We start from the raw sequence: 19,719 nt of genomic DNA, 5'->3' as shown, positions 1-19,719 counted from the left end.
ACTGATGTGATTGACTCCCAAGCGCCTCCTCCGTTCAGGGGCAATCTAAGGTGTACAATAAATGCTTGTATTGTCAGTAGCATTCACAGCCCAATCAAAAAAAAAAAGAGAGGGGCCATAGAAAATGGTGCATTAAGCCAACTGCCCTTTCCTTTTAAATGCTGGGAGTATTTCCATGCAGATGGGTTAGTTGGTCCCTGTGATTTGGCTTTGGCCATGAATTTGAGTGGCAGTGGGATCTGCTTGTGCTGCAAACTGTACCAAATGGAGATTCCACTTTTTTTAAGGCAGTTACACTGGTGTTGATTTAATCTTTAGAGAATTTTTTGAATAATTTCAGGCTGGGCAACAATCATTTAACAGCTGCTGGGGCAGAAGTACTGGCAGAAGGTTTAAAGCAAAACAACTCCATCCAGTTCTTGGGGTATGTCATCAGTTGTTAATTTATTTGCTCTACTTTTGCACATTTCTGGCAGACATCCTATATCATCTGCAAATGAATAAAACTACTGTAATTTTTTTGCATATGATACTCTTTCACTGTGCTACTATAAATTTACATTGCAATGGATACAAACATCTAAGTTAAGTCATAAAGTTGGAAAATTCAAATCGTATCACAATAGGTTTTAGTGGATAATTTCTGAAATCATTGCAAAATAAAACCAGGCATAGGATTGAGCAAACAGGAGAGCTAAATGGGTACAGTATATTCTGACTCGCTAGGTTAGATTGAAGTGGCTTCTGTTTCATACATAAAATAACTCAGTGATGCACTATATTGGAACATAGTTTACAGCACTGATATTTAAAATTACAATTAATAAACTTTTTCTTTGACATTTGTTCAGGCTTTGGGGAAACAAAGTTGGAGATGCTGGTGCCTCTGCTATTGCAGCAGCCCTTGAAAATAACACTAGTCTCTTGTGGCTGAGGTAACAATGCTTGCAGATTCATGCCTCATGTTGATTTTTTTTTATTACAATTCAGTTTTTTTAAAACCTGTTGCATATAGCTAATTGATTCTGTTTTCTCTCTTCTGACCAATAGCCTTGTCGATAATAACATTGGCAGTCAAGGTGCTAGGGCATTGGCCTTAATGTTGAAGAAGAACACCATCCTGGAAGAGTTGTGGTGAGATTAGTTAATGAAGTGGTTATTATGAAGTGGTATTACCGTGGTTCTGGAGTGAGATTAATAATAATTCACCTCTAGATTCAATATTTTTTAAATTCGGGTTTCTGGTATTTGTGCATTTTTTATTAACTATACTGAGAGTTTGAAACGTATACTGTCATCAGACTTGCCTGTGCACAGAGATATTCACTATGTAGATGAAAAATCTGCAGTAACCCAGGCTTTGATTGAATTGTGCAGTGTGAAAGTGAAGAGCTGAAGACTTCAAATGATCTAAAAACTACTTTCCAATGACAATTTCAGATGATGATCCTATTGCCTTAATGTACAAATCCACCAAAATGGTATTTTACCACTTTTATTTGTCCACGCAGCACTCTTGCCTTGTATGATGATCCCTTTTGTGACTAAATCTTCTGTCTTCCATCTTCTCAGAGACCTCTTGGTTTTCCCATTCCAATTCCTCTGCATCTTAAAGCTCCATCTCCCATTTTTCCCAGTTTCAATGAAATGTTATCAATGCAAAATCTTAACTTTCCACAAATGTTGCCTAAATGTTTGGAATTGAATTTGATATTCATGCCATCAGGGTGCTCTTCCACCCTGAGGGTGGCCTCATCTTGGCACGAGAGGACGCCATGTATTGACAAGATAAGATTAAAGTCTTTTTCCCAGGGTAGGGGAGCTTAAAACTAAAAAGTATAGAGTTACAGTGAGAGGATCCTGAAGGATAACTTTTTGAATATGGAGTGTGGTATATGCATGGAAAGAACTGCCAATGGAGGTGATAAATGCAGGTGCAGTCGCAGGTTTGAAATGCACTTAGACAGGTACATGGCTGGTAAAGGATTCAAAGGATAAGGGTCAAATACAGACAAATGAGACTAGCTTGGATAGGCAATGTGGTCAGCATGGGTTTTATTAGGATGAAGAGGAAGGACCTGCTTCCATGTTGTGTAACTCTGTGACTCTATATCGAGGCGAAAGATCTGCAGATGCTGGAAATCCGAAATAAAAACAAAAGAAGCAGAAAGCAATCGGTAACATTTCAGATCAAAGGCTCTTTATTGGATCTTTGGAAATGTGTTGTTGCCTCTTCATTATTACCGGTTGAGTCCTGGAACTTCCCACGTTCTCTGAATGAGTAAGAGAAAATCATGTACGTCATCCAAGGTGCATGGAGACTTAAAGAACTGAATAATCAATGGATTGATATTTATCATTACATTTTCAAATCATGTAGATAACACTGACAAGTGGATAATTAAATGCTTGTGGAAGAATTCAGATCCACTGAATAAAGCAACAAAGGAATCAGTTGGTTCATTTGTGTCCTCTGTGCAGAATTTTCCATGATAAATTACATCCTGGTATTTATACTCAATGAACCACAAGGGATTGGGACCTAATTACATGGGGGTGGGGGAGAACGCAGTTCTGCTAAAACAGTGGGATGTCTGTTACTACTTGGCACTACTTACCAAAAACATAGTCACCAAAGGAAGGCAGGAATTCAACAGTTAAGTAAAAAAGAAAGAGTCAATAAAGCATAAACTAATGTTTTATGTCTGCAGTAAAGTGGTTTTGGTCCCATGTGTATCTTGTGGATGAAGAAACTAGTGGTTCAGTGGGAAATTGAAAGCAATGTTGTCAAAAAGGGCTAAAGTTGGCACAGATATTCTTCAGTTGGCTAGGCTATGGGATGAGCATTTTACTACAATTGATTACATCAGTGTATACAAGGGGAATGATGCAATTGTCTGAAAGGAGGCACAGTTTTGAGAGCAGGAGAATTAAAATGTGAATTGTCAGGATAAAGAAGTAGAAACAAGCATTGAGATCAACTGAGAAGTTGTACAGTTAAGACTGGAGATGTACAGTATTTGGGAAAATAACAGAATTAAACAAAGATACTTACATAAATGGAAGGGAAACTGAAAGGCCCATGGATAGAGGTGAGTGGAGACAAAATTACGATGACTAAGGTAGCACCACCGTCACTCACAGAACTTTTGAGCTCTTGGACAAATTAAAGGCAATCATAATAGGAAATGGTGTGGCGCATGGCCAAGTGGTTAGGGCGTTGGACTAGCGATCTGAAGGCCGTTGGTTCGAGCCTCGGCTGAGGCAGCATGTGTGTCCTTGAGCAAGACACTTAACTACACAATGCTGCAGTCTACCCAGCTGAGAATGGGTACTGGCAAAAATGCTGGGGGTTAACCTTGCGATAGACTGGTGTCCTATTGGGGGGGGCGGGGGGGAGTCTCGTACTCTCAGTCGCTTCACGGCACGGAAACCGGCATAAGTCTGATGGGCCACAAGGCTCGTGACAGACTTCAAACTTTAATAATAGGAAATGAGTGTGCTTTGCAGCTGCTCTTTGTGATATTGGTTAAGCAGCTTTCAGCTCATAATAGCCAAACAGTAATTTCAGAATATATTGAAGACTAAGCATAAGTCAATAATTCTGCTGACCATTAACAAAGATGGTTTGTTCTGTCTTCAACCCTGGCAGGGGATTCTGCGAAAATTTTATAACAGATTTTCTTAGATTAAGTTGTTTAAAATATTAATAAAAAAGAAAACCCAATATTCATTTCACTTTATGTATATTTTGTTGTTGCAGTCTTCAGGAAAACAATTTAATTGATGAGGATATACAGCACTTCATAGAAGGACTGCAGAACAACTCAAGCTTAAAGGTTCTCAAGTATGTAAAGAAATTTTGTTAAAAATGATATTTATCAAGAACTCATGGTGTCAGCTACAATTATGTACCTAGAATAGTTGTTGTGGCTATCCTTTGAGGTCGAGGATGATGGTCTTCATTCTGTTGATCTACTTATGGGCTCTCAAGTGGCTTATGAGTCCAATCTTGAATAGTAGAGTGCAGAGGCAAGGATTGGCTCCTAACACGTACGTGTGTGTGTGTGTGTGTGTGTGTGTGTGTTTGAAGAAGCTATGCAAATAGTTCATTTCCCTTCTCTCTTTCAATAGTTCAGCACATTTATCTTTAGTAACTTGACAAGAACTATTTTAAGCTTGATACTTGATTATATTAAGAAAAGATCTAGTACTTGGTTGCTTACACTGAAGAAATATGATTTGATTATTAATTTAGTATTATCAATTTAAAAGTCATACTTGCTCCCACTCATCCCAGCTATGAATATTGCTACCCTTTTGTTTATTGGACCTAAAATGTCTCCTTCATTTGAACCAGTCTTCTTTGTTAATTTTTATTGCTGCACCCTGATTCAGCATGACTCAAGATTTCAAGCTGTGTTTGGACTGACTTTGCATGTTTAGCGAAAGGAAAGCAAATGTACCTTTAAAAGACCTTGAACCAATAGACACGACCAGTTTCAGAATCAGGTTTAATATCACTGGCATATGTCGTGAAATTTGTTCTATTGAAGCAGCAGTAAAATGAACACTATAAATTACAATAGGAATATATATAATTAAATTAAATGCGTTGTGCAAAAAGCGAGCAATAAAAGATAACGTATGTCTTCAGGCTCCTGTACCACCTCCCTGAGGTAGCAAAGAGAAGAGTTTGGAGAATCAAACATGATTAAAAGGAAGACAAATAAGAGATAAATTGATCTGCCTTCTGCTTGCAGAAGTGGAGGATATAACTCCAAATGAATAAATCCAGTGAAGCCAGGGATTTCTTTTTCAAGGTGGATTATAAAGGAAGAGTGTGGGCACGTGGTCAAGCGGTTAAGGCATTGGACTAGCGACCTGAAGGTCGTAAGTTCGAGCCCCAGCCGAGGGAATGTGTTGTGTCCTTGAGCAAGGTGTTTAATCACACACTGCTCTGCGATGACACTGGTGCTAAGCTGTATGGGTCCTAATGCTCTTTCCTTGGACAACATTGGTGTTGTGGAGAGGGAAGACTTGCAGCATGGGCAACTGCTGGTCTTCCATACAACCTTGCCCAGGTCTGCACCCTGGAGAGTGAAGACTTTCCAGGCGCAGATCCATGGTCTCGCAAGACTAACGGATGCCTAAAAAAAAATAAAGGAAGAAATGGGGCTACAGCAGATGCAATCTTCCTGGCTCTTCAATCTGCCTTGGATCACATCTCCTCCTCGCTGACAATTAACACTGGCGCACCTCAAGGTACTTAGCCCAATGCTCTACTCTCTCTACATCCATGACTGTGGCTGGCATGGCTCAAATGGCATCTGTAAATTTGCTGATGACACAATCATTGTTGGCAGAATTTCAGATGGTGAAGAGGCGGCATACAGGAGCAAGATTGATCAGCTGGTTGAGTGGTGTCACAATAACAACCTTGCACTCAATATCAGTAAGGTCATGGAATTGATTGTGCGCTTCAGGAAGGAGAAGTCGAAGGAACATACACCAGTCCTCTTTGAGGGATTAGCTCTGGTAAAGGTGAGCAGATTCAAGTTTCTTCGTGTCAATGTCTCTGAAGATCTGTCCAGGGCCCAACATACAAATGCAATTACCAAGAAAGCACAACAGCAGCTGTGTTCCATTTGGAGTTTGAGCAGTCTTAGTATGTCACCAAAGGCTCACGCAAATTTCTAAAGATGAACCATGGAGAGCATTCTAACTGGTTGCTTTGCCCTCTGGTGTGGAGGGGACACTGCACAGGATCGGAAAAGATGCAGAAAGTTGTAAGCTCAGCCATTCGATCATGAGGAAGCATCCAGGACATGACTCGTCTCATTAGCAATCATCAAGGAAGGAGATACAGGAGCCTGGAGACACCCACTTCTGATTACTGAATGGACAATGAACCCATTGTTTTGTGCTCTTTTTGCACAACTTAATGAAAACTTTTAATGGAAAGCTGAATCAATCTATGTTCAAGAATGTGCGAGAAGTTGTTATAAAATTACAGTTCATGGAAAAGCATGGATCCTGTGTCGCTAGAATCTCCCAAGTGCTTTGAGAAATGTACCTGACTACAGTTAAGCATGATGGATTTCATTGCTGAAATGGTGCTTTATTGGTTTTATGGATAATTGTATAACTGGAAGTTTTAATTCTGGTTAGATGGCTTCCGAGAAACACACAATGGTTTTTCTATGAGCAATGAAGGCATAGTTCTGGTGATTCATAAACACGAGATTCTGCAGATGTTGGAAATCCAGAGTAACACATGCACAAAATGTTGGAGAAACTCAGCAGATCAAGCAGTATCTATGGAAAAAATAAACAGTCAACGTTTCAGGCCAAAATCCTTCATCACTCCATCAGGCAGTGCAACAAAATTCAAAATCTCATCCCTCCCACCTCCCTTAACTTCCTACCCCTACTTTTAAAAACCTTTCACTCTGGTCATAGCACCTGGCCAAGGGGGAGACTTTCTCATCATCTACTCTAAGTCCTTCTTAAGTGCCCTATTCCTGGTATTCTAAGAAATCTCTTCTGCACCTTCTCCAGTGTAATCACATGCTTTCTATGCTCTAGGGTAGGGGTCGCCAACCCATCGATCACGATCAACCGGTCGATCTTTGAGACTTTCCCAGTAGATCCTGAAGAAAAATCAAAAATAAATACATAAATAATGTTGTAATGTGAGCATTATAAAAGTAAGTAATACTAATTAGGATAATGGTAATATAGCAATATTTTTGCTAAATGCTGTTTGTAAAGAGAGATTGTTTCCGGGTTGCGGGGGTTTCGTTCCGTTCTTTCTGCCCAGTGCGCATGTGTGTAGTTCCCCCTGCCATGCACCGCGTTTTCAGCGTAGCCTGTGCTGCATCAAAGTGACCAATCGGATTAGGTAACAGTACAGACTGTTGCAAACATCAATATACGGCAGTGCCCCAACCTCCGGGCCGTGAAGCATGCAGGGGTGCAGCGGTAGTTGGGATGCACACAGCACATTTTTAAGAAAAAAAAGCCGAAATAAACCAGCTAATTAATTAGGTGCCACCCGGCACGTGTATGTCGGCCCAGATCAGAGGCGACGGAATCGGCAATCGCTCATGATATCCTGATAGCATAGTAGAGGCTCCACAAAAGAAGGCAAAAACGTACAAATTCCATCCCGAATGGTGAAAGACAAGTGTGTATGTATGTTGTGCCACCAAACACAAGCACTGACTGAAAGAGGGAATCTGGAGTGGCACCACAACACCAACCACCAGGAATTTAAAGACACCTACCCCCCAAGGAGCGCAATTCGTGCCTGGAAAGTTGAGCTGAAATCGGGGTTGAAGGCCCAGCAATCGTTTTTCACAAAACATGCTGCTCAAAATAAGGCTGCTATTGAAGCATCATTTCGTGTAAGTCACCTTTTGGCTAAACACAAGAAGCCTTTTACAGATGGCGATTTATTCAAGGAAGCAATGGTCATTACCACAGAGACGGTTTTTAATGATTTTAAAAACAAAAATGGCATCACAACCGCAATACATAATATGCTGCTTGGCCCTGCAACAGTGACAAGGAGGGTAGAGTCACCGTCAGAGGACATGAATATTTTTCACTACAGTTCAATGAATCCCTGGATGTAATGTAAACAGCTCAGCTTGTTGTATTTGTCAGAATGGCTTTCCAGGATTTTACAACAAAGGAGGACTTCCTCACTCTTTTGCAATTAAAGGAAAGAATGAGAGGTGAGGATATTTACAATGAGTTTAAAAAAATATGTCCGTGAAAATGACATCCCCATTCATAAACTGGTGGTAATTACTACTGATGGGGCTGAGCAATGCGCAGTGTGCTGTTACGAGAATACACATAAAATTAAGATGTTTGCTGGCCTGGGCTAGCATCAGTGGCATCAGCAGTTGGTCTGCCACCTGCCCTCAGGGGAAGGAGAGATAAGGAACAATGGAGCAGCGTCTGGAGATGTGTAATGAAGGGACGTGGGAGAGAGAGAGCTGTCTGGAGCGGCTCCCCCCTTTGAACCCTGAACTGTTTGAAGTGATGGACAGGCGATGCCCCAGCAGGGGGATAAAAAGGGACAGGTCCGCTAAGACAGGACACACACGCCACCCGAGGTAACGAGACCCTGGAAGCGGTGCGCCTCTCACAAGTGGATGAGAAGTACCAGACAACGACAAGGGTGGAAAGGTACGATCAGCGGGAACCCGGTGTGTGTCCGCCCTTGCCTGGGTGCCGGGTTCACTGCAGAGGATCGACCGCATCTGGAGGAGGGGTCACAGTCGGTGACCTCAGGTGACATCACCAAAGACCCGCCCAAAAGTTGCTCGTGAGCAATCTCGCTGGTCTGTGAGTGAAGCTGTGCTGAATGATGAGTTGTTCCTGTTCTCTCTGTCTCTCTTCCCCCACCTTGTCCATCGCCATGGCAACGATTACTGCGAACTGAACTACTAACTGGACTGAACTTTGAGTCATTTTGAAATTGGTCATTTACCCCTAGACAACGATAGAGCTTGATTGATGCTGTTATCTTAATTCTGTGCACATGTGTGGTTATCATTGTTGAATTGTTGCATTTATTATCCTTTCGATTACTGTGTTGCTTGTTTCTTTAATAAAACTTTCTTAGTTCTAGTACTCCAGACTCCAACTGAGTGATCCATTTCTGCTGGTTTGGCAACCCAGTTACGGGGTACGTAACAGTGCGCGTTGGTTTTATACCACTAAAAGTCAGTGCCTACTTCGGGTCAACTTATCTATGTGAAATTGCATTTTCACAGATAAAAATTATTAAATCTAAGTACAGGAACTGACTTTACTGACAGACACCTCACTAGGGTTCCCAACTTTCTCACTTCCAAATAACGGACAAAAGTAGCAGTCAAATCCCGGGACATTTGTGTTTACCCCGAGAAGGACTACCATGACCATGAAGCTTTGCACGGGCACCTTTGTGCGCATGCGTGTACGTGCCAATTTTTTTACCCCACAAATCGGTTTTGGCTTAATTTTCATTATTTCTACTTTATATAGGCTGTGTATTTATCATATCATTCCTGCTTTTACTATATGTTAGTGTTATTTTAGGTTTTATGTGTTATTTGGTAGGTTATTTTTTTGGGTCTGGGAACGCTCAAAATTTTTTCTATGTAAATTGCTTCTTCGGCATAAAGCATTTCGGCATGAAAGGTTTCATAGGAACGCTCTACCTTAGCGGGGGGAATACGTGACAGTTGGCAACCCTACACCTCACAGACTGTCTCAGACTGGCTGTCTGTAGTTATGAGCCAAGTTTCAGGGAACTAGTAGAAAGAATTCAGCCCCAGTCATCACACTGAGTGCAACAGTCAATATTTATTCATTTATTTTTCATATTGGAATAAAATTAAATAATGAAACTTAGAATTAAAGGTGTGAAGTATTGTAATATTCTTAAAGAAAGACAGCTATGGCCTGCTTGATATGCTAGTTACAGTGTTTTCTTGTTTGAATTAATTTGAACATTTGACAAAAGTATTTTGTGTAATTCAAATACGATTCGCCCAAATAAAAGGCCTCAAATTGGAAGTACAATCTGAGCTGTTTTCTCTCTAAATGATTTAGTAGGTAGATCTTACCTTTCACTGAGGTCGAGACAGGGGATCTTGGGCTTAAAAAGGTTGGTGACCACTAGTCTAGGGGAAAGCACCTGAGCTATGGTCCATTTATACAGATTTAACATAACTTCCCTGTTCTTGTATTCCAAGCTCCAATTAATGAATGCAAATGTTCTCTATCTCTTCCTAACCACCTTCTCTGTGTTGCTGCTTCAGGAAACTTTGGACATGTACACCATGTTCCCTCTATTTATCATCATTTCAAGAGTCAAACCATTCACTGAGTATATCCTATCCCTACCAGTCCTTGTAATGTGTAACACCTTTTATTGTTTAGGACCCTCTGTTTCCATGTGCCATTTTTCTGCCCATCTCAGTAGATGATCAATATCATTCTTGCCCTTTTCAATGTCATCACGATTGCCAATTTTTGTGTTATCTTCAAAGTTCCTAATCTTGCCCCTTAATTTTGCATATCGAACAAATCACAAGAATCCCAGCACCAATCCCTGCGGGTCTTTGCTGCTTGTAAACTGAATCAGCCCTCGACCATCATCTTGTGCCTCCTGGTGTTTAAAAAGTGAATCCCTGTAAGCACAGTATGATTTTGAAGTAGTAGTCCACAGAATGCAGGGTTTTATGAGGAAGGTGGCTGGAAAGTGATTGTCAGTAGGAGCAACTCCACCCTGGCATTTAATGGTTTACAATGACATGGTTTGAAAGCTACATCAAGAGAAATCTACAGCAGTGAATGAGTAGGAATATGGTTGGTAATGACCATGGGCTAAGTTTAACAATGTACAACATTTAAAGAAATTTTAATATTCATTTTAATAAAGATTTAATTAAAATTGTGCTTATTTGATTAGCATTAAGCTAATTAATTAATTAGGGCAGGAGATGAGCTACTGTTGTAAAAGAGGGGAGCTTGTGGATATCTCTGTGTGGGGCACCTACATCTGTGCAAAATGTCTGCATGTTGAGGAATTTGGCTAAGGAGCTGAAGTCTGAACTGAAATAGGTTGTGAGACATCAGCAAGGGAGAAAGTTACTAGGAACTTTAGCTTAAGGTGGCTGTGTCACCCCTTAGATTTAGTGCTTAAGAACTGCCTATGAAGTAAGTAAAGTGGGAATGGGAATTTAGGAGATACAGTAGAATTGCAAAATCTTCCATCCCTGCATTTGTTCAGTAGATCTAGGGGAGAGCAATCAAACTGACTGTGGCAGTGTGGTACAAGAAACTGTTCATATGGCGGGGCAGAATGGAAAGAGATTATAATTAAGGGTTGAATAGCTGGTAAGGATTGATATTGTCATTTAGAATCACAAAGTTTAGACCTCAAAAAGGTCTATATTACTTACCCATTGTCATAGCTAAGGATATCTCATCTAGACTGCAGAGGAATTTAAAGTTGAAAGACAGGGTACAGTTGTCCTGTTCTCAATGACACAGGATGGATTAAGAAAAGGTTGCTGCTGAGAGTTGGAGCAGAACGCTTAATGGTAATCATTTCTGCAACATTACCTTAGCCAAGAACAAATATTGTTGGGATCAGGGAGATGACTGCATGTTTCAAAGACTGTTGTACAAAACGTGTTTCGATTTGTGGAGTGCCAAGAAAGAGCTGTACAGCTGGGATAGACTGTATCCCAACTGAACAGCATGTTGGGACCAGAGGACAAACAAATCAAGAGTGAACCAGCAAACAGTCCAAATAAGAAAGAATTTTATTGCAACAGATGGATCCTTTAATATAATATAAAAATGTGAAAAAGGCAAGAGGATGGCACAGTGTACAGCTATAAAGATGTTGCCTCAAAGCTCCAGTTCAATCCTGACTTCCAGTGCTCTCTGTGTGGAGTTTGCATTTCCTCCCCAGGATGCTGTAAGTTTCCTCTGGGTGTTTCCTTCTCCTTCTACATCCCAAAGCATGTGGTTTGGTATATTAACTGACCAAGGTAATTTGCTACTATTGTTTAAAGGAGTTGTGAGATCTATATCCAATCGCAGCAATGGTAATTATTCAACTTCAGGTACAATTCCATTCACTACGATATTATTCTGCATTAAACAATAAACTTTGTATGAATTATTTGGGTGAATAATGTTGGGAAGTGCTTGAGTTGCAAGGTTAACTTAATTGCAGGGAATGCCTATTACTATGACCTTTTTATTTCATCCTCTCTACAGGTTGTCTAATAATAAGATAACAAAGAAGGGAATAGAATTTATTATTACTGCTCTAAAGCACAACACTACCATTACATCAATTTGGTAAGTCTTTAATATGCAGTCTCTTCTTGTCACTTATAGAGCTGTCCTTGGGCTGATCATCTTGGTTCATAGCTTCCCTATGTATCTAATATTAAAATCCAGGTAACCCAATCAGATACACCTCGTATGCTCCTTGTTGTGGATCTCCACCATGCATCCCCTCTGGCCAATATGTGCTGCTCTGTATTCACAGGGAATCCTATAAACACCAGCTGTTCTGGGTCCCAGGTCATCTTTGACCTGCATAAGCTGTGATTTGAGCTTCTTTACGGGTTTGTATTAATCCAGTATTTCTTCAGGATCTTGGCGATCCTTCCAGAAACCATAGAACTATAGGGAAGACAGGGAGTACTGATGGGTTCATCCTCATTGTTAGGTTTCCTGTTCTTTTTCTGTTGGTCCTTTTCAGGGCCTGGTTGATTTCCTTCTCATTGTGACCATTCTGTAGGAATGTCATGCATAATCATATTTCCTCATGGATATTCTCCAGCTCCAAAATAGTATTTGCACAGTTAATCAAAGTGGAAAGAACCATTCGATGTTGGGAGGCATGATGGTGATTGAAATAAATATTATGACCTTGCACATGTTGGCTATCAAATAAACTGAGTTATATTACTCTGTTTATTAAAGCAGGCAATCAAATTACAAATGACTGGTGAGAAATTAAGATACCCATTTTTCAAATCAGCATGTTTTAAATTTGATTCGTTGATAACTACAAAACATATAGATCTCCTTCCTCAATCACACTTTATTTACTAGTGCACAAAGCAAGCAGCCTGCCTCCTCTCACCACACTGTTCTGGTTTGAACAAAGAAATACCATATTTATACAGAAATCAACCCATTGTACATAAATAATGATCCAAAAGAAACTCTATGCATTTCTGAAACCCACCATAAGTGCCAATCATAATATTATTTCAGGTGTTAATACCTAACTAATTCTGTGTGCTAAAGAATTAGTAAAATAACTGTCCAATAGTAAGCATTGCCTTAGAATCCTTTGTTTGCATTTTTATCTTGTTTTGGTGTGCTTGGTGACCTTGGTTTCCCAGGCTTGAACAGAAAGGCTGTAAAAGAGCTAGGCCTTCAAGGGCCAAGTTCAGCCTGGGTGACTGCACCAGGTCTGCACAGTGTCTCTCTCAGCTTATCCTTTTGATTTGTTGCCTACGGAACGAGTCTTTACAAAGTGCCTGCACTCTGTTCAGTTAGCACACATTTTAACCTGTGCTGCAAATTCCACAGTGCATATTTGGTGATTTAGTCAACTTTTCTCACACCCTGAGTGCAGGAATGGAATACATTGGCCATTACTTCTGGAAAACCTCGGCTGATTATGTTTGATTTCCCCTTTTTAAAGACTGGCTTTCTCTGTAATGGTGAAATGAACTTTCAATACTCTCTTGTCACATACTGCCGAAATACTCTAGGATTGCAAGTGTCCACGGAAAGATGTTGAAATACGAATTAGGCTTTCAAAAGAAAGCAGGGTGAAGGAGAGCTCTCTGAAACAGCCGTCATACGCTGTACTGTGCCACATTCTAATCACAGCACAATTTTTGTATATTCCAAGCTAATTATTATACAGAAATTATTAGCATGAAATATATTGAATCATTTTATTTTTGGTTTTCAGGTTAGGAAGAAATCAAATGACTGATGAGGAGATTGAAGAGATGACCAGTGCAGAAAGGAGACTGACATTTTGATCGAAAATGTTGTCCATATATCACTGATCTCACAAACAGCTGTATTGTCCCACTTAATTTAAATATAAATATCTGAGGTCTCCATCAGTCAGGATTAACCATGGATGCTACATTCCAGCTATCTAGATATGCAAGCCAGGGCAGTACAATATGGAGAGCAAGTTGTTGCCCACGTAGCAAGCTCCCCCTCTCCATGTATCAGGTGGATCCAAAGGAATGGCAGAGACCGATACAGTAGCCCACCTGTGCCCCTTCTCCTGTCAGGCTTAGTAGCCAAGTCATATGTGTCGCGTCTTCAACCCTCCTCCTGGACACCCCGCCCTGGTCTTCTGCCTGATCTGGACCTTATCATTGCCAATTCCTGACAGGACATTAACCATCTAGACTTTTAACACTCCTCACTCCTTCCGAACGCTGGGCTCTCCACTCTCTCAACACTAATCCTAACTTCACCATCAAACTCACAGATAAGAGAGGTGCTGTAGTAGTCTGGCAAACTGACCTCTACCTTGCTGAGGCCTAGCACCAACTCTCAGACATCACCTCTTACTTGCCCCTCGAATAGGACTCCACTAAGAAATGCCAGGCCATTGTCTGCCACGCCATCACCAACCTTACTGGCTCTGGGGATCTCCCATCCACTGCCACCATCCTCATAGTTCCCACACCGTGCACCTCCTGTTTCTACCTCCTACCCAAAATCCACAAACCTGCTTGTCCAGGTAAACCCATTGTTTCAGCTTGCTCCTGCCCCACTGAAATCATACCTGCATATCTTGACTCTGTTTTATCCCCACTGGTTCAGTCCCTTCCCACCTACATCTGTGATACCTCTTCATCTTTTCAAGATTTCAGGTTCCTTGGACCCCATCATCTTAATTTTACTATTGATGTCCAATCCCTATACACCTCCATCCTCCACCAGGAAGGCCTCAAAGCTCTCCATTTCTTTCTGAACACCAGACCCAACCAGTTCCCCTCCAACACTATGTTCTTCCATCTAGCGGAACTTGTCCTCACTCTAAATAATATCTCCTTTGGGTCCTCCCACTCTCTTCAAACATGGGCACTCACACTCACATGGGTCCCAGCTATCCCTGCCTGTTTGTTGGCTACGTGGAACAGTCCATGTTCCAAGTCTACACTGGTGACCATCCTGCACTCTTCCTATGCTACATCGACAACTGCTTTGGTGCTGCCTCCTGCACCCATGCTGAACTTGTCGATTTCATCCACTTTGCCTCCAACTTCCACCTGGCCCACAAATTCATCTGGTCCATTTTGGATACTTCCCTTCCCTTTCTCGATCTTACTGTCTCCATCTCTGGAGACAGCTTATCCACCGATGTCTATTGTAAACCAATGGACTCTCACAGCTACCTGGACTATACCTCGTCCCACCCTGCTACTTGTAAAAACACCATCCCCGCCTCTCAGTTCCTCTGTCTCTGCCACATCTGCTCTCAGGATGAGGCTTTTCATTCTAGAATGAAGGAGGTACCCTCCTTTTTCAAAGAAAGGGGCTTTCCTTCCTCCACCATCAACGCTGCCCTCAACCGTATCTCGTCCATTTCACGCATGTCTGCTTTTACTCCATTCTCCCGCCATCCTACCAGGGATAGGGTTCCTCTTGTCCTCACCTACCACCCCACCAGCCTTCGCATCCAGCAGATAATTCTCTGAAACTTGTCCATTCGTCCTCCACATTGATCTCCTTCCTGGCACTTATCTTTGCAAGCGGAACAAGTGCTTCATCTGACCCTACATCTCCTCCCTCACTACCATTCCGGGTCCCAAACAGTCGTGCCAGGTGAGGTGACACTTCACCTGTGAGTCTGTTGGGGTCATATACTGTGTTCAGTGCTCCTGGTGTGGCCTCTTGATTGGGAGACTACTTCACCGAGCATCTACACTCCATCCGCCAGAACAAGCAGGATCTCCCAGTGGCCACCCATTCCCATTCTGATATGTCCATCCATGACCAACTCCATCGGGATAAGGCCACACTTACGTTAGAGGAACAAGACCTTGTATTCTGTTTAGGTAGCCTCCAACCTGATGGCATGAACATCGATTTCTCAAACTTCCAGTAATGCCTCCCTACTCACCTTGACAATTACCAATCCCCTTTCCCTCTCTCCTGTTAGCTCCTTACCCGCCCATCACCTCCCTCTGATGCTCCTCCCACCCCCCCTTCTTTCTTCCATGGCCTTCTGTCTCTTTCAGTAATCAACTTCCTAGCTCTTTGCTTCATCCCTCCCACTCCAAGTTTCACCAATCACCCGCCGTTTCTCTCTCCCCTCCCTCCCCACCTTTCAAATCTACTCCTCAGCTTTTTTTCTCCAGTCCTGCCAAAGGGTTTCGGCCTGAAACGTCAAGTGTACTTTTTTTCCATAAGTGCTGAGTTCCTCTAGTACTTTGTGTGTTGCTCGGATTTCCAGCATCTTCATCTTTTCTCTTGTTTGTGAAGGGTTTGGTTGTCAGAGGCTATTTGAGGCACACACCATTGGGATCATCCATTGGGTAGTGGGAGCTTATCCCCATTGCCACCCCTGGCTATAACAACCTTAAGGAACCAATTATAGATGTGAGAGTGTCTTATTTATGGATTTATTACTCAGCTGGGTGGGAAGGAGATGCGTCTCTACCAAAGGAGGCGTGCGTAAGGCACTGTTTCCTTCTGCTGGCCTACAGATCACCCTTGGGCAAGGTGTAGCATCTGCTTAGCCCACCCCCATCCCGATCAGGGCCACGTGAAGCCAGGAGAGCTGCAGGTGGATGGTCACATGAGAAGCTGGGAAATATCAAAAGTCCTGGTTATGTGACCACTGACGCCAGGCAGACAATATCTGAAAAGTGTTGATAATGGCTGGGATAATCTGTGTTGTAAAGACACCGGCTGGAAGAAGACAATGGCAAACCACTTGTGTAGAAAAATTTGCCAAGAATAATTAAGGTCATGGGTAAGACCATGCATGATTGCCCAGGTCATATGACACAGCACACAATGATGATGAATTACTTTACTAAACATGTTTTACTTTATCCATCAACTGAATACCTCACTTATTGTGATGTGTGTGTGATTAAGAGTGGTTTCCATTTTCAGTATTACTGATTTATGATGGCCATTGTCATCCACTATGTTAGTATGAAAACCTCTTGATGTCTTATCTTTTCATTGTACATTGTTCCAGGAAGATTCCTACAAAAAATCATATTCTTGATACATTCATTTCAGATATAGCTGTTTACATTGTAAAAGTGTAAAGGATTGCCTGCAACAGTAGAATTTTATTTTATACCAATGCAATCTATAATCTCTGGTCTGCTCCATCCTTTTCTTTAATTCCATCATCTGTGGAACAAACTAGTTTTATGATGAATGCAGGAGACCCCATCAAGGACAGCAACAAATGCACCAAAAATGTACTGTCAGCTAGGTGAATACAGAACCTGCTAAATGGTGTGGCTTAGAGCTAACCATCCTCAGACTTTACTGGAAAGCTTCCTAATCTAATCTAATCCAGGCAAAGTTGCTGTCTTCTATATTGTGTTGGTATTGAGTATATATTGTGCTAAAGTCACCAAGTGTGTCATGAGTATAAGAGGAATGATGATTCCAGGCACTGGAAGGACTTAATTCAATGTACATTTCAATGGCAATGTTCCCATCTTCTGCTCAGACCCATGTAGATTTATGTCTTCCTGTGTTAATGTTGAGATAACCTTGGGGCTCAGAGAAAATTAAAGTAAAAGTGAGGCTAGATCCTTTGGAAACTGATCAGACCATTATTTGTTCATTTCACTGTCAGTTTGTAATGATGGAGTGGGTACAGTGAATAATGACAGAAGAAGTGTATTCTATAAATGTAAATTTTATGGACTAAGTATACCAGTTTGAAACTTAAAAATTCAGCCATATAGATAGATAGACAGATATACTTTATTAATCCCGAGGGATATTTGGTTTTGTTACAGCCGCACCAACCAAGAATAGAGGGTAAATATAGCAATACAAGAAACCCCAACAATCAAACACCAAAAAGCAAACTATGCCGGATGGAAAATAAGTCCAGGACCGGTCTATTGGCTCAAGGTGTCTGACCCTCCACGGGAGGAGCCGAACGTTCGATGGCCACAGGCAGGAACAACCTCCCGTGCTGCCAAGTGTTGTATCACGGTGGAATGTGGCTGAAGTCCAACAGTAAAAAGTTCAATATCCAGTCTGCAAACACGTTCCTCGATCGTAATATACCCCGGATTGCACCATCCATTGTTAGCCAGAACAGTAAGCACCCAACTCCTTTACGCTTACTGCTCTCAGTGCACTTCTGGTCAGTCGGAACGGTATTACCCACCGAACTCCTCTTCTCCAAAAGTCTCTGTTGTCTCGACCCAGTCCTCTTTCCTCGGATATCTAATTATAAACGTTGGTGAGGCATTACCTAGCCACATATTGAGAGTGGTTCTGTGAATATTCATGTGAACACAAAAGATACAGCTTGCAACCACCTGCAGCCAGTGCACTGATTAGAATACAGTAAATGTTAGGGACCTGATGACATTTGGTTTTTAAGGTCAAAAGCTTCTATTCTACTGCTAATGTCCACTTAGCCAAATTTATTAGCGCATCAATATCAACATCAATATTTCATTCCCAAACATTCCATCAGCAATGTCTGGAAGGTTACACAGGGCACAATCCCTCAGTTTCCTATCGAATCCTCAATAGAATTCCTCCATAGAGTATTTGTGATAGATGCTCTAAATTCTGTGTGTCCCTCTTCAGGTAGTCCTCAGTAGTAGAATAATGGGAAAACAAAACATGTCTTCAGAGGGTTTATGATCTTCCCACTGCAATATATAATTGTCTCAGTTTGTGTTTCTGAGAACAAGCCAGGGAATATAGATCATTGTGTCACACAGCTGTTCAAGATGAAGACCAAGGTACTGAACTCTCCCGTGACTTGGACACCAACTGCTGTGGAGCACTCTGGCACAACTTTGAAAGCCAATGTCACTGTCACTGAACAGAAATAAGTTAGCTAGTCCTTCAAATTTGTACTGATATTTTGCCATATCTGAACGTGTTTTTTTTTCAAGCATTCGCATAACCGTCATCAAAACTAACATGGACAATTTTAAAAATGATTTGTGGCCGTGGCTTCCAGAAGAAAGGAAGTACTCTGTTTGCAATACTTGTAATTTCTTCCGAAGAGACTTTGATTGCTTCTGATGAGAAAAATGGAGGTGCAGAATGGTTGGTAATTGAAAGCAGGATGTCGCTAAGACACTTAACTGAATGGATATAAATTATGACCAGCAATTCCTGGTCGTTCTGGTACAGTAATATCAGCCTTCCTTTTGGCACTATTTCCGCAGTCTTAATGTGGGCGATGTAAGGATTAAAAGAGGTGCTATATTCTAAGAAGTGTGTGTTGTGTTGTTTCAGTAATATTTGAGTAATCTTATGTTTGTGTATGTTATTTATATATTTTTTAAAGTTTCCTTGTTTAAATAATTCATTACAGGTTATATATATAAATATGTGCATTGCCACCAGGTGATACTTGTGTGTGTCACTTAAAGTAAACACTGATGTAGACTCCCATTTCAGACTCCCGTGTCTTCCTTTGAATTAGTTTAATGTTTTGAAGTTACAAAACATAACATTAGCAATGGAGATGGGATTTTTAAAGCGAACCCAAGACAGCTATCAACCTGTTGAAGTGCAAAGACACATTTAAACTTTAAAAAAAAAATACAGCAAGAGGAACAGAGAGTAAAAGAAATGCACTCCAACATGTACAGAGATGGTCAAGTTTTAAAAAAAGCAGTGCTGCACATGTTCTGTTGGGATAACACAATTGAGTGTTAAAACAAAATATTAGAAATCAGAAGAATTCACAGGTTCATAAAGAGTGAGTACTGGGTGATGATAATCATTAAAAAAGAGCGGAAGTGGCTGGTTACATTGGAAAGAAGCACATGTTTGATTACACAACAGATAACTGGATTTTAGAGCAAAATCAACAGTATTTTAAATAAATGAAATAGCCAATAAGAACAGGTACCAATTTTGCTGAGCACATTGGGATTAAAGGCATACAGTTTGCTT

At 41.2% G+C, this 19,719-nt stretch overlaps 1 protein-coding gene across 3 annotated transcripts in view; it reads left to right on the top strand.

Annotated features, from left to right (window-relative positions):
- The window catches only part of nod2 (nucleotide-binding oligomerization domain containing 2), a 39,568-nt gene extending 20,362 nt beyond the window's left edge, over positions 1-19,206 (top strand). For all 3 annotated transcript variants that reach the window (XM_063066889.1, XM_063066891.1, XM_063066890.1), the window contains exons 8-13: positions 341-424; positions 852-935; positions 1,051-1,134; positions 3,764-3,847; positions 11,800-11,883; positions 13,526-19,206. In XM_063066889.1, coding sequence (XP_062922959.1) covers positions 341-424; positions 852-935; positions 1,051-1,134; positions 3,764-3,847; positions 11,800-11,883; positions 13,526-13,598 — 493 coding nt within the window. In that variant the 3' untranslated portion in view covers positions 13,599-19,206. The remainder of the gene's footprint in view (positions 1-340; positions 425-851; positions 936-1,050; positions 1,135-3,763; positions 3,848-11,799; positions 11,884-13,525) is intronic.
- The last annotated feature ends 513 nt before the right edge of the window (positions 19,207-19,719 follow it).

Source organism: Mobula hypostoma, chromosome 14, assembly GCF_963921235.1.
Source record: "Mobula hypostoma chromosome 14, sMobHyp1.1, whole genome shotgun sequence".
Lineage (NCBI taxonomy): Eukaryota > Metazoa > Chordata > Chondrichthyes > Myliobatiformes > Myliobatidae > Mobula > Mobula hypostoma.
This window is presented reverse-complemented; position numbering and strand designations above follow the sequence as displayed.